Genomic DNA, 12,241 nt, shown 5'->3' with positions numbered 1-12,241 from the left:
TTAATCTAAACTCAACCTTTGTTTAAGTGTTCCTGATCTCGCGGCATGGGGGGTATAATTGGAACACTATCAGATTCTAAAACATTTAACACACCTCGAGATTAAGGCTGAAAATTCATATATTAAAAAATCCATGAACTTAATTATTGTCTAGAAAGTCAAAGTTGAAGGAAGAACCCACCAGCTTTACATCAGTCCAATACTTCGGCAAAGATGATCTGAGTTTTAGGCATCATATAAACTTGCCATGGTCACGCATGCAGGTTATATATCTGATAATGACACTTAGAATAGAAACCATGTGAAATTTAGTTTAAAATAAATCTGAATTTGGACGCATTTGCATTTGCATTATTGCCATAGTCTTCTGAGACCAACTTTATATATATATATATATATATATATATATATATAAAATTTTATTTATTTTTATAGATACACAAGAAAGCAAAGTTAAGGGTGTGTTTGACAAACAAGGCTCTCTGAGATTATTTTAATTAAGTAGACAATTAGAAAACAATAATATTTCATCGCTGACATTGATACGCTTATGATTCGAATATATTTGCCAAATTGCCAGTGTGAAGTCTTGTGGTAAAGTTAATTGTGGTCCATGGAAAATTGTATTCATGGCTTTATACAAGGGAAAAAAAGGGTCACATCGATTGAATTTCTTAATATTATTGTAAGTGGCATATTGAAAATGTTCTTGTGATTCATTGTCGTTGCACCTTCCTACCTAACATGCAAAAGTGCCTTGACCTCTGTCCCAAACCTAGATAGATCGAGTTTTATGCTTTCCTAATTACTTTTTTTCACGGAAAGTTTGGTTTAGGTCAATATTAGATCTATATCAAATTAATTTAACACATAATTAAGATGTCTGAGTTCAACAAGGTAATGTCAATAAATGCATCTTTTGCTCATGAATTTAACATTCTAAAGTCGTCGTAGGTGCTAAATTCATAAATACAGTTCACAACAGTAAGTCATTATTGCGTCAGATGTCATGGTCTGAAAGAGACACGCTGTGACATTTGCCAGCCACATTTTTGTTTATTTGACTTTCGATATGTATGGTTTCAAATTGTCTATACTTCCCCCCTTATACTACCTAGTCATGCTACAAGTTAGCTTCACTTATTATTTTAAATATTATCTATACTGAATTAAATATATACTGCCGTCCAAACTAAATTAATGGGACAAAGGAAATTAATATTTCAATATTCATTAGGAAAACGTATATGTAATGAAGCAAGGACGAGCTAGACAGCAACAAGTAGGTTGTTTTAGCTAAAAATAAATGGTAGAACATGGAATACGTATTATTTTTATATGCATGCACGCTTTACATCCACTTTAGTTGTTATCTATCTTACCTAACAACACATGCATGCAACTCATAATCTCTTACTTATGAAGCAAATTTTCTAAGATTAGTGATTCTTTGGACAACGCCTAACTCCCAAAGTTTAGGTATTGGTTTAATATGTGATTATTTATAAGTATGCTAATTAATCATGATATTCCTATATTAAAGATATATTAATTTATCTATTGGATTTATCTCTGCATAATTGATCCAGAAATAAAATAATATGATGTTCATACATTATAGTTGATTTTTTTTTTTAGTGGGAAAAAAAATCCAAACCTAATGTCAACTGGCATTTTCCGAATCATATTTTATTAGAAAACATACTTTAAATCATTTATATATGGCTTTTTTCAGACCCAATTATATCAAATGTGCATTTTAAATTGAGCATATTATCATTTAGATAATATATAATGATTGTTTTCATTAAAAATATCTGTTTGGTGGACACATCCACATAATTAGCGGCATACAAAATTTCAACATTGCTTGCGAAGGGAAGAATTATTAGACTAAAAGCTAATTGCCCTATCACATTATTTTAAATAACATATGAATGTTCTAACGCATTCCAAATATGAAAAATACTTGCAGCGCATAATGTCATTTACATTGTCTCCTGAGTCCCCCTCTTTGGACCTCCTCATGTACGTATGTGTTAATTTTAACGTTGACGTTTATAAAACTCACAGCGCATCAACGATGAAAATCAACTCACGAACTTATGAAAGAAAATTTTCAAAAAAAAGCAAAATTGAGAAGAAATAGCAAAACAATGGTCATGATCACTTACTGTCTGAGAAAGACTTTCATACAATGTGAACCAATAATGCAATAACATATGAAATAATAAGTTTTCCATATATTACCGTGTTATTGATTGGGATAGAAAAATAGTACCCACTGCAAGTAAGTTTTCCTGTCAAAGCACAAGTCTTGCTGACACTCACTCACTCAAATGAGAATGACAATGTCACGGGGCGCGTGACGGAAGACTTTTGTTCTAAAATCTGCATCGGGAAACGTTGGTTTGATTTAGGTGGGACCAGGTGGTTTGATCTCTTTCAAAATCGCACGCACCCATCATGATCTGGGATCGTTGGCTCAATCAATCAATTAACTTGATTTGATAGACGGCTGTTGATTAGGTCGTGTTGGCCCCATGGTTGTTGGAAAGGGTCAAAGGCCTTTGTTTGTTGCACGCTCTGGTTTGCGTTTGTGTTCACCTGCTTCACGAGGACGTCGGACTAGTCAAGGGCCTTGGGGCCTAGATCCAATGAAAGCTTGAGTTTCAAATACCCAAACTGAGCTTGGGCCAAAACTGTCCTACGAAAATTTTACTCCATATTTACATGATCATGTATATCCATGTATAAGTGCTCGGATATGTCGGGCTCGGTGCAAGTATGATTATACCGACCGATCCAATCCCATTCAAGAGGTTTTTGACACGACAAAGTAAATCGACTATAACATGAAGTTATAGGGTTTGGGTTGATTATTCTTTTACAGGAATACAAAATATTATAAGATCCGCGAATATGAATAATAAACATGTCGTATTAGGGTTCAAGCAATGTTAGAGGTAGGGGAATTCGAATACAAGACCTCGATTATAAGAATAATCGCTCTTAACCACTGAATTACAAACTCTTTTCTGCTATCGAATATGATATGAGGATACATGATTATATATGGAGCCGTGCCTCTCTCGATTGGACTTGGACGAGCATATTTTGGGGGTTCTAAAGTTAACTTGGGCCTTGCGTCGTGTTTTGGACCTTTAACATAATCAAATGGACCGTGATTTTTGCGTCGTAAAACAAAATTTACTATCCCCCAAAATCGCAAAATAATAACAGCTAAAAATGAAAACAACTAGAACCATCGGACGAAGCCTGAAATTCTGCAAAAGCCTGCTCACAAAACACAACATTATCACTGATTAGTGATGACTGAGGAGGCATGGCGGCCAACGTCTCTCACCTTCCCGCATTCCTCTCCCTCTTTTCTCAGAATCTCGTCTTCTCCGACCCCAAATACCACCCTAAGCAGCTGAGATGGGCCGCCCAACAACAACGCTTACCTCCACCACACTTCACTGTTCATGCCTCTTCAGTGAAGAAGAAGACCAGGTTTTTACATCTTCCTTTACTCTTCGCTTTCATTTCTACTCTTCTTTCTTCTTATTCTTTTTCACTCTCATTTTAATTTTGCCTGGGAAATTTTTAGTCGAAAGGTGAAGAGCAATGAGGAGCTCTGCAATGAGCTCCGGGAGTTTCTTACTGCGGTTGGACTTCCAAAAGATCACGTGCCCTCCTTGAAAGACTTCTCGCAGCACGGAAGGTTCTTCCATTACTTTTTCTTATAATTTTTTGTTTTTGTTGTTGTATTTTTACTAGAATTTTATTCAATTTGCTTGATTAGGGTTTCTCTGTAAAATTCGACAGTTACTTTTCCGATAACTTTCTACAAAGTTTCACTTATCAATTTCTGATTGCTTGTTGCCATATTTTTCTTTTCTTCAAGAAATTTTGGCCTTAGCAGCAACGGGAAGTTTAACTTTCTACAAAGTTTCACTTATCAATTTCTGATTGCTTGTTGCCATATTTTTCTTTTCTTCAAGAAATTTTGGCCTTAGCAGCAACGGGAAGTTTAAGTTTAATATTTATATGTAGTTTTGACTTGGAGACTGGAAAAATCAGAGCAAGTTTGACTGATCTGTTTTGTCCAAAATGGTTAATAGGAATGACCTTGCAAACATTGTCAGACGGAGAGGATATAAACTTATAAGAAAGCTTCTTGCGGACTCAACAAAAACAGATATAAATGGTAATGTGGATAATGGCGTGGCTGGAATACAGGATGCAACCAATGATCCTAAAGTAATAATAACAGGTCAATATATTGTTTCTTTTATTTGAGCGTGAAACGCGTTATTAATTTATTATGCAGTATATGCAACTGTTACTGATAGCCTCTTAAAAATTTAAAAGGTCAGGATCAAGAGGTGAATGATGTCATTGAGGATTTCTCGTTGTTGAGTGAAGTTTCAACATTGGAAATCAGTTCTGGTAGTTTGATTACCGATCCAGATCCAAACCATGATGACAGTGGTCATTCACCTGTGGAATCTTCAGTCGATTTGGATAATTTAGAAGGTCATAGTGAGCAGGTGAATAATGTGGATGGATATGTTTACGTGTCAACCAGTGTTCCAGTTATGGAAAATCATAGTAATATGCCTTTAGGAATTTCCTCCGATTCATCCTTGCCAGCCACTGTTCCTGTCAAAGAAAATGATTCTTTTGGTTCAGATGTTGGTTCGAATCTGAACTCTGTTGGACATCCTAGCATGCCTGTAGAATTTGTAGCTGGTTTGTCATCGGATGGAAAGGTCAGAGGTCAGGATGTGAAGCTTGATAATATGGCTGAAGAATATTCCTCGTTGACCGAAGTTTCAGTTGCAGAAGACCATTCTAGTTGTTCAAATATTGAACCAACTCACAACTGTGATCACCATAGTGATGCACCTTTAGAATCTCCAAGCAATTCGTCCTTGGATGAAAAGGTGGCAAAATTTATGCAGAATGGAGACCTGGATACAGTTGAAGGTAACTTACCTTAAGGGACCTTGTTTTCAAAGTTAAACACATTTAATATTGTTCGGCAACATATGTCATTCCTTTTTTACTTCAGGTGCACTGTAAATGTATGCTTATCTTTCATACTGTTTGTTACTACACAAATGCTTACCTTTCATGATGTCTTTTACCATACATGTATGCTTACTTTTCATTATGTCACCTTTATTTTTATTTTTTTGTTTCTTTGAAATTTATGAGCTGCTTGATGCCCAGATAAAATCTATGGCATATTAATTGGTAATGAGGCTGAAAATATCAATGAAGAGAGTAAATTTGGAAACACTGAAGAGGTTCAAATAAGAATTCCTGCTTCAGAGCACTCAAAATCTGCACTTGATGGAAGTGATGCAACTTTGGCATTGAATCAGAGGACATCAGCATCCAAGCAACTTTTGCCTTCTACGACAGTCGATGCCTCTCTTAGGTTGGTAGTTTGTACATCTGCTCAAAGTTTCCTGTTGTTTTCTCTACTGTTCAATTTTTCTTTCCATTATGCATGTTGATACTATTTAACCTAATTCAATGATTTAAATCTCGTTCGCGACAGTACATTATTTCATTTTTCATTTCATAATTTAAACCATGATTCTAGTCATTCCTTTGCTATAAGTGGAAGTGGACATCAACATTGCAAGCTCTCTCTCTCTCTCTCTCTCTCTCTCTCTCTCCTTCCTCCCTCTCTCTCTGTATGCACATTTGTGGAGAGAGAGAGAGAGAGAGATGCATTTTATACCATTTTATTTGTTTTTCCCTTGTAATAATTACTTTGATAATCCATTTGCTTGGTGAAAAGGTAAAGAAGGGAGGATGTGGAGATCTATGATCATTTTTGGTGATATTCCAAAGAGTTACATTGTCAGAATCACCTATTTTTATATTATGCTCTTATGGAACTGGAGCTCAAATTGTGATGCATGACTGGAAAATATCCTGCATAGTTTTCCACTACTGTAGGCTATTTCACTACTATAGTTTTCTGGTACATCAATGTAACTTTTTTAATATTTATAAAGTAGGGATGACAGTTCATCAGCTGAAGGGATAAGTTCTCTATCTGGAAAGGATTCAGATGTTAAGGTCATTACTTATCCCAAAATTATGTTACTTCAAACATCAATCTTGATTGGTTTGTTTTGATGACAGTATTACTTGTGATTCTGTTTTACAGACAAGTGAACGGGAGGATCAACTTGATATTAGTAATCTCAAATTCATGCTGGTAATAGTATTTGTCTTAAAGTTCTGCTTATGCATGGACCTTTTTTATGAACTGCTGATTATATTTTTGGTTATAATCTTTTTCTTAGCATCAGAAGGAGATGGAATTGTGTCGGTTGAAAGAACAGATTGAGAAGGAAAAGGTATATTAGCTATTTCTGAAGGCTCCTTTAGTTTTTATGGCAAGACCTTGTGCAAGTATCTACATAGAAATATGTATGTCAGTTTGACTCTGTTTGCTTAAAATTCTTTTCTGTCGGAAGTTCATAATTTTATGACCTATATGATAACTCATCTGATTTCTTATGCATTTTATTTTTTTTAGCTTGCTTTGTCAAAGTTGCAAACCAATGCTGAAACAGCAATCAGCAAAGCGCAAAGCTCGTCTCCGATAAAGATGCAGAGTTAGCTGCTGAAGAAAGCCTTTCAGGACTAGTGGAGGTATAACAACCACCATTTCTTTTGGATGTATTTTGTATAAATTAGCTATGCTATTAGAGCATCTTGGCTTTAAGTAGGATGTTCTGACCAATGAGGTCTATTAATCGCCCTGATTTTCATTATTCATACTTACTGTATGGCATAGTAATTTCCTTTGGAAAAAAGATATGATCACAGTTCCTTTCTGAGTTTTATCAATGTTTTGTGTACCCTTTAAAAGATTCCATGTATTGACAAAGCGAAACTAGTGACAGAATCTTTGGTTGTAATTAATATATGTCAACACCTGCTGACTCAATTTGATTTTATTAGGTTGAGATACAGTACCGTGGGGATGGTGAGATTGTGGAGGTGACTGGTAGCTTCAATGGTTGGCATCATCAGATTGAAATGGATCCACAACCATCATCTAGTATCATAGGCCCCACTGGATCAAGGTCTTAACAGTCTCTTTATTTTCATAACTGTATATAATTTGGCATCAGAACTTTATTTTGTTTAGTTCTGTTGTGCCTAATTTACATTTATGTTTCCTGAAGAATCATCATAATCAGTTTGACATATTATTGTTGGTTATCGTCTCGCTATTCCTTCATTTAAAATTCTGAAGTTGTCATGTTGTTTTATCTACTTGGCGCTAAAATAATTGTGGAAAAATGAGCTTACTGATCAATAGGATTACATGTTCTTCCAGGAAAACCAGACTTTGGTCAACAAGGCTATGGCTTTATCCAGGGATATATGAGGTATGCAGATCTAGCAGCTAAAAGATATGAACTTTTTTCTCTTTTGGCAAGGAGAATATATACTTGAATAACTGTGCCTAAATGTGACATGTTATTAACTGCAGATAAAATTCATTGTTGATGGCCAATGGAAGATTGATCCTCAAAGAGAGTCGGTTACCAGGGGTACCATATGTAACAACATTCTCCAAGTCGACAGATGAAGGATTTGGCAGGGGGGGCGACTACCTATCACTGGTACGTCTCACAAGAAACCAGTTTCCACATTAAAAATTAAATGCATGAAACCATGTAGTTTCACTTTTCCTGTGATGGAGATTCCTGCATTGGATCAACTGGTTCTTCTATTTGCAAGCCTTTGCTAATATTCAAATTGAAATTTCTCCTTGATCAACTTAGCTGGTGCAAAATTATTGCTTGTGTTTGTTAACATCTTCCTGGTGCCCTAATTTTGACTTGTGTATGTTGAATGTGTTGCAGACAAGGAGCAAAAGTATCTACCAATTATTCGGCCTGTTGTTAGGTTATAGAGGCAAAATTGAAGTTGAAGCAGTCTGAGCCTATGCCATCGGGCCAAGAAAGTGAATTGAAGACCACGTACACGCAGGAGACGAGGCAGGCAAAATCAAGAGTCCATTCCGCACATTGTATATATCTGCTACTCACCACAGCTCTTTTTTCCTAATAATAATATTTTTTTTCGGAGGATTTTCCTAATAATATTAGTTGGCTAAAATCCAGCATTCATGGTTGGTTGCAATAACTATCGCCCCGGTTAAAAATTGAGATGAAACAATAGTTGAGATGTAAATATTTAAAATTGTTTACGTTGTTGCATGAATGGCTACTTCACACCCGTCTGTACATAGAATAAAATTTGAAGTGTAATCAGTTGTATATAAATAGACAATTGTTCTTACTGTTTAGTAAATTAGGTTCATGTACAGAAGTTCGTCTACGATATATTCACGTACTTAATACGAGCATATGAAAATACCATATTTATTGGGTATACCGTATATCACAGCTAATTAAGTGATACATTTGACTTATTAAATGAATGTACCTTAAAAATACAGTATTTCATGTCTTCCTAGTGAATACATGAAACAGTCTGCTGACTGTTAAGTGCTGAGCCTGAGAGCATTGTGAATATGCTAGCATGCGGCCTCCCCATCACAGAAGCAGTCAATGGAAAGTACCGAAAGAGATCAGGTTTTTTTTTCTTCTCTTTTTTGGTCGGGAAAAGAGAGAGATTGGTTTTGTGCCTCGTAGGCGTTCGTGTTGAAACCACGTGGAAAGGTCATTACCATACCAAATCATTTAACTTTTGTGTGTGCAAAGTCGTGTCTCTTTCTGCCTCTCTGCCTCTTTCTATCTTCTTCACCTTAAAATTCCTTTGGTGGCTTCTTCTATCTTCACTCTCTCACTCTCACTTTCTCACTCTCTGTGAATCAAACCCAGTCTACTCTGATATCTATCAAATGGCTATTGTTACTGCTTCTGCTCATCTTTCTCTGAATCTCTCTTCCTCTGCTGTGCGTGCCTGTAGCTTCCTCCAAATGCTTCCCTACGGAAATTTCGCCTGCAATATCATCAGCAAATAAAAGAAGAGCTCCCATGTCCTCTAGTGATCAAGAACACCAGAATTTCTAGTGTAGATGTTGTTGATGAGGCTGACCAGCAAAAGAATTAGGGATGGAGAAGAAGCCCAACGAGACCCTTTGTATTTCCTCAGTCCTTTGCCTCTGCTGCTTGTGGCTGCTCTTCCTGGAGGTATGTACATTTTGTTTAGCAATTGAGCCTTCAAATTTATTCAATGTTTCTCTCACTTGAGTTTGTTGTTGTTCAGAGATATTGAGATTTAATGAAAGAGTGACAGTGAGGGCCTAACATTAGAAGCTGAACTCAAGGATATATAGCACATCTTGCAATCTTCATTTTCTAAATTCTTGTGATATTTTGGATATTTAGTAGATTTATATACTTTCCATGCCTAGTTTTCCTGAGTTGCTGAAAATTTTCTCCTTCTAAAGTATAAACAGTCCTTTCATCACATCACAGATCACAGCAGCTAAATCATATCACAAACTAGTAATGTCACTGATTTTGTACTCATAATGTACCTGAAAATTTTGATGATAGCTGGAGCTGTGACATCTTTGTTCGAGCCTTTCGTTGAGCTCGTCAAATCATTTGGTCTTCCTGGCTGGCTTGTGCATTGGGGTCACCCAGGCAACATGGTATAATGATTTAACCCTTCCCTGTAAAAGAGTTCTTAATTACATCTCGTAGTTGTGTTTATCTAAAGCTGTCTATGATTTCTTTCATTTTGTAGGCTGTGGTGCTTTTTGCCATGGGAGGCTATGGAACATATCTTGGTTACCGGATACGGTATTCTGACGATGTGGTATGAAACCCGGCGCGGCATGTATTGTGATTCAAACAACAATGCCAGACATTTTAAGTAGTATCTTGATCAATAATCATGATATGTTACTGTTTCAGGAGGAGAAGGCCAATGCTAAAGACTTGCACCCTAAGCTTCTAACTGGCATGTTTTTCTTTTTTGCTCTCGGAGCAACTGGTGGAGTAACTTCTCTTCTAACTTCAGACAAACCCATTTTTGAGAGGTACATTTAGAAAATTATGTTCTTTGAATTTCCCTTTTCTTTGGAATGAATATATATTATCTGTATCTGTGTTTGCAGCTCTCATGCTGTCACAGGGCTTATTGGCCTTGGCCTCTTGACCATACAAACCATTTTACCTACTTTGTTTGAGGTAAATCTAGAGAACCTTTCTTGCCATCTATTTCTTTTTTTGTTTATTCTGCAATGTTTCAAGAAACTCAGTCTTTTTTTCTTCCTTTTTTATTTACAGGGCAAACCTCAATTGAGAACTGTTCATGGGGTCTTGGGTACTGGGATCATGACATTGTTTGTTGTCCATGCTGCCCTTGGACTTCAACTTGGCCTAAGCTACTAATATATGATTCTTTTCCATGCCTAGCTAGTTTTCTTGGATTTTCTACACTTCATTTTAGCTTGCTTAATTATTCATACCCTTTTCCATAATTGGTTTCAACTTTAAGCTCTCAGGATCAGCAATCTTATTGAGCAAAAAGCACAGCAGCAGGGAGCAGGAAAAAAAGAGTAGGGAAAATGGTGTAATTCTACAGAAGAAAAAAAAGATTGCTGAGTTTGAACATGGTGTAATTCTACATAAGAAAAAATTTTATTTTTGAACTGCAAGTTATCTTTTTAAATATATATATATATATTTATTTATTTATCAAAGATAAGAACTTCATTGAAGTTGCATCAACAGATACAATAGAATCAATTGACGGACCGAAGGTTAAGAATGACCTCATTAAAACCTTGCTTTAAAAACCCTCAAATGAGGAAAATAAAGTCAAAAAAAGAGTACCACAGCACCTCCAGAGAAACACACACAAAAAAAAAAAAAAAAAAAAAGGGCAAAAAACAGTTCAGACTGCATCCTATCGCACTCTCGTACTCGCTCCAGCCAAGTTGTCTTGTTGTTTATGCAGCTCACAAGTGAGGCATGTGGCACCGACTTGCTGATTCTTGGTTAAAGGCCAAAGATTAACCACTAGTTATCACATCCGACCTAATTTGTGAAGCATGTCATTAAGTATATGCCCACCTCTTGGGAATATTCAACACAGTATTCTGATTACACATATGATCGTGAAATTAGGAGATAAGAAAAACAATAACACCAAGTGATAACACAGCATATCACATCATCTCATGAAATGAGTTGGCAAGATTTGATTTGTGGAGCCAAACTCCATGTGGCAAGTAAGTAGGGCCCAATACCACCATGCGGGAAAGTAAATTATGAGCCAATCCAAAACAAGCCAAATGGCGGAGAGAGAGAACGAGTCAGACGTAACTGGCGCCCCGCTGCATATCGATTCTTCACATCTGTATATAAAATCAAACTGCCCTTCACCCCATCTTCTCTTTCATTTTTTCACGTCTCTCATTCTCCTCCTCCTCCTCCTCTGTCGCCTCAGGTCTGTTCTTGTTTTTCTTGTCTCATTTTTTCGGCATCTAACTTGGTTTCGTTCAATGTCCATTGGATCTTGATCTCATATTTCTCAATTGCTTTAGACAATCTGGGGCTGATTGATATCTGCTTTTTTGTTAGCATGCCATCTGTCTGTTTAGATCCAATTCATTCATTGCGTTCTTTGGAATGTACGTAATGTTTTGATTTCTCTGTTTAATGCTTTGAGGATTTGGTGTTATGGTTTTGTAGCTGCATGATCTCTCATTTTCGTTGTTAGATCTCATCAAGAATTCTGCTGTTTAATTAGATCTTAGATTTATGGTCACAATTTTTGGTTTGCCTTGTCTGTTGATAATTCTGTTCATCAATCTCTAGATTTTGTTGAAATCTAAATTCTCATATCATCAGTTAGATATTGTGCATGATTTAACAGGCAATGAGATTGAGTAATATGGGAATTGTTTAGACATTACATGTGCTTCTCTGTTGCTGATTTCAATATTTTAATGTCAAATTGGAGAATTAACACATAATCTTTTCATTTTTATCAGTTTAGAGATGGAAACCTTCCTCTTCACCTCTGAATCTGTCAATGAGGGTCACCCCGACAAGCTCTGTGACCAAGTCTCGGATGCCGTTCTCGACGCTTGCTTGAACAAGACCCCGAGAGCAAAGTTGCCTGTGAGACGTGTACGAAAACCAACATGGTCATGGTCTTTGGTGAGATCACAACCCAGGCTAAGGTGGATTATGAGAAAATAGTT

General features: G+C 36.3%; 2 protein-coding genes across 2 annotated transcripts; both read left to right on the top strand.

Moving 5' to 3' along the window:
- Positions 1-3,244: 3,244 nt before the first annotated feature.
- On the top strand, positions 3,245-8,285 carry LOC148914763 (protein PTST homolog 3, chloroplastic-like). The gene is given in 14 exon segments (XM_089043076.1): positions 3,245-3,516; positions 3,614-3,727; positions 4,128-4,279; positions 4,378-4,995; positions 5,242-5,452; positions 6,045-6,105; positions 6,197-6,247; positions 6,336-6,389; positions 6,572-6,620; positions 6,623-6,687; positions 7,000-7,124; positions 7,382-7,433; positions 7,538-7,670; positions 7,914-8,285. Coding segments are annotated over 13 exon segments (1,821 nt in total). The 5' UTR covers positions 3,245-3,346; the 3' UTR covers positions 7,637-7,670; positions 7,914-8,285.
- A 602-nt stretch (positions 8,286-8,887) lies between these two features.
- Positions 8,888-10,678, top strand: LOC103339825 (uncharacterized). The gene is made up of 6 exons (XM_089043077.1): positions 8,888-9,209; positions 9,579-9,676; positions 9,772-9,843; positions 9,942-10,066; positions 10,145-10,217; positions 10,317-10,678. The coding sequence occupies exons 1-6, from the start codon at positions 9,095-9,097 to the stop codon at positions 10,419-10,421; spliced, it is 588 nt and encodes a 195-aa protein (XP_088899203.1). The 5' UTR covers positions 8,888-9,094; the 3' UTR covers positions 10,422-10,678.
- The last annotated feature ends 1,563 nt before the right edge of the window (positions 10,679-12,241 follow it).

This window comes from Prunus mume, linkage group LG8 (assembly GCF_029339155.1).
Source record: "Prunus mume cultivar Tortuosa linkage group LG8, ASM2933915v1, whole genome shotgun sequence".
In the NCBI taxonomy this organism is placed as follows: Eukaryota; Viridiplantae; Streptophyta; class Magnoliopsida; order Rosales; family Rosaceae; genus Prunus; species Prunus mume.
The sequence above is the reverse complement of the archived record's forward strand: the minus strand, read 5'-3'. Positions and strand labels throughout refer to the sequence as shown.

What these genes read in the sequence shown, in the direction of transcription:
- LOC103339825 (XM_089043077.1), top strand. Translation starts at nt 9,095, where the DNA reads ATGTTGTTGATGAGGCTGACCAGCAAAAGAATTAGGGATGGAGAAGAA. An exon ending in TGTGGCTGCTCTTCCTGGAG is followed by an intron (nt 9,210 to 9,578) that starts GTATGTACATTT and finishes TTTTGATGATAG; the next exon opens with CTGGAGCTGTGACATCTTTG. An exon ending in TTTTACCTACTTTGTTTGAG is followed by an intron (nt 10,218 to 10,316) that starts GTAAATCTAGAG and finishes TTTTATTTACAG; the next exon opens with GGCAAACCTCAATTGAGAAC.